The following is a 2,241-nucleotide window of genomic DNA, read 5'->3' on the forward strand; positions in this document are numbered from 1 at the left end:
TATGACGCCAAAGCCATCGGCTCTGGCTCCGAGGGCGCGCAGGCCGAGCTGCAGAACGAATTTTCTCAAGGTTTGTCCGACTTTGACCTCACCTCGCGCGGGGGGGGGGGGGGGTGCTCCGCTAACACTGCCGGGCCTCCCCCCTAGTTTTCTCACCATCGAGGATGCCGAGACGCTCGTCCTCAAGACGCTGAAGCAGGTGATGGAGGAGAAGCTTGACTCGAAGAACGTCCAGTTGGCGAGCGTGACGAAGGAAAAGGGGTTCAGAATATACACGGACGAAGAGATGGCCGCCGTCGTCGAGCGACTTCCGGCGAACTGATGATTGGATATTATCACGAATTAAATAGAATCAGCCAAGGCAGTCTGGCACAGCAGCAGCAGCAGCAGCAGCAAGACAGACAGGTGGGTAGGAGGCATGTCCCACACAATCAGGCAGGCCGCCTTCAGACAATCTGCCTGTGTACCATTAGGGGTGTATTGAACGACATGTATGCATGTATATGCCTGGGGCGCCAAGTCTGTCGTGATGTGTGCAAGAGACAATCCCTTCCTTGTCAGTGAAGGCGTCTCAACAGGGCGCGGGTCCCGCTTTGGGGAATAGGGGTCAGATTCCTGGATCAATGGAGCAATGAAGCTCCCCTCCCAGTCAGAGTGCCTGATGTGCGACTATCTACAGCATTTAGTTGCCTTCCTTCAGATCTAGCCTGCTCAACTCCTGCTCGATACCAATCAGACCAATGGCATAGGCCGCCCTCTCTGACCGAGCCACCGCCAGCTTGGCATCGTCACTGTCAAGCTTTTCGATCCGCGCCATGATCTTGGGGGGGCCTCTGATCATCGACTTGGGGATCTCGTTCATGAGATTGGGATCCCTCGTGTATGGCGGCCCCCGCCCCATCTCAGCCGCCTTACGCCATCCAGACTCGCATCCTTCAGCAATCATTCTTGCCGACTGCCAACCTGTCAATCGCGCGATATCGTGCAGCCGCTTGATGATCCATTTTCGTTGGACGTCATCTTGGAACTATAATCCAGCTGTCAGTCATCTGAGCATCCGGGCGTAGGGGAGCAGCTGTTTTCGTTTCTTACCTGAATGCCTGATACAAAAAGAGGCAAAGAGCACTCGACGAGGGCCGCACCAACCAGCGTACTAATCTCAGTCACATCTCTCAAGTCATCGCAGAGGCCTGCCGCGATTCGCCCAATCTCTTGCGCAAAGTGCGCCGTGTGCCGCGCCTGAATGCCCTGGGCGATCATAGCTGCGGGCGGCATCATGGGGTGTGTCCGGTACAAGTGGATCAGACACATGTAGTAGTTGAGCCATACGCCAGCGACAGAGAAGGTGCGGTACTGCAGCGTTGGCCCGAACGGCGAATCTCTGCGGTCGGCATACTCTGGGCCGAGGGGTTCAAACTCTGGTCCGAACCGAGCCCGCAGGGTCTCAAAAGCAGCCCGAATGGCCTCCCATTCGCGCATGGCCTCTGCTGTACCGCTTTCGAGATCGATCTCATCGGGATTCTCTTTTGGTGGTGATCCCTCACGCGGCGGGCTGAAGCCCATGGGGAGAGAGGTCTTTCCAACATTGGGGAGCATGCCGGGGAACATGGGAGGTGAGCCGCCTGGAGGCCCGCCTGGGGGCCCTCTGGGAGGGCCGCCGGCCATACCTGGTGGTCCTCCAGGTGGTCCTCCAGGTGTCCTCCAGGAGGTACACCGGGAGACCCCTATATAGGTCTATTATATAATTATTTATATATATATATATATATATGATATTATATAATATATATATAATATATATCTATATATTATATGTATATAGTGTAGATATATAGATATATATATATATATATAGATATATATAATATATATTTTATGTTTGACTTTTATATATATATATAGATATACATAAAATTATATATAAATAGGATATATAGAGATATATAAATATATATAAGGGATCTAGATATAGGTAGATCGTCGCATATATATCTGAGATATATATAGATATATATACACAGAAATATATAGATAGAGAAATATATATATAGAAGGATATGTATACTCTAGGAGTGTTTGTACGGAAGAGACGTAGATAAATATAGCGTAGACATAGAGGATGGAGTTCAGCATACTTGTATATAGTATGTAAAAGGTTGACATATGAGATTTTGAGCGTGGCTGTAGTAGAGTCAATTATGCTGAGGCTAAGTCCGTGAAGACGAAGCAGTTGGATGAAAG

The 2,241-nt window shown here is 49.9% G+C and overlaps 2 protein-coding genes across 2 annotated transcripts in view; one reads left to right on the forward strand and one right to left on the reverse strand.

Moving 5' to 3' along the window:
- Position 1: 1 nt before the first annotated feature.
- On the forward strand, positions 2-322 carry VDAG_08991 (proteasome component PUP2; the record flags this gene model as incomplete). Its single annotated transcript, XM_009656794.1, has 1 exon — positions 2-322. One exon carries the CDS (start codon positions 2-4, stop codon positions 320-322), a length of 321 nt encoding a protein of 106 aa, XP_009655089.1.
- Positions 323-682: 360 nt separating this feature from the next.
- Positions 683-2,241, reverse strand: part of VDAG_08992 (uncharacterized protein) — a gene marked incomplete at both ends in the record, with an annotated part of 3,727 nt that continues 2,168 nt past the window's right edge. The window contains 2 exons of the mRNA XM_009656795.1: positions 683-1,027; positions 1,093-1,724. Of these exons, the coding sequence (XP_009655090.1) occupies positions 683-1,027; positions 1,093-1,724 (977 nt within the window). The remainder of the gene's footprint in view (positions 1,028-1,092; positions 1,725-2,241) is intronic.

This window comes from Verticillium dahliae, genomic scaffold, assembly GCF_000150675.1.
Source record: "Verticillium dahliae VdLs.17 supercont1.24 genomic scaffold, whole genome shotgun sequence".
Taxonomy (NCBI): Eukaryota; Fungi; Ascomycota; class Sordariomycetes; order Glomerellales; family Plectosphaerellaceae; genus Verticillium; species Verticillium dahliae.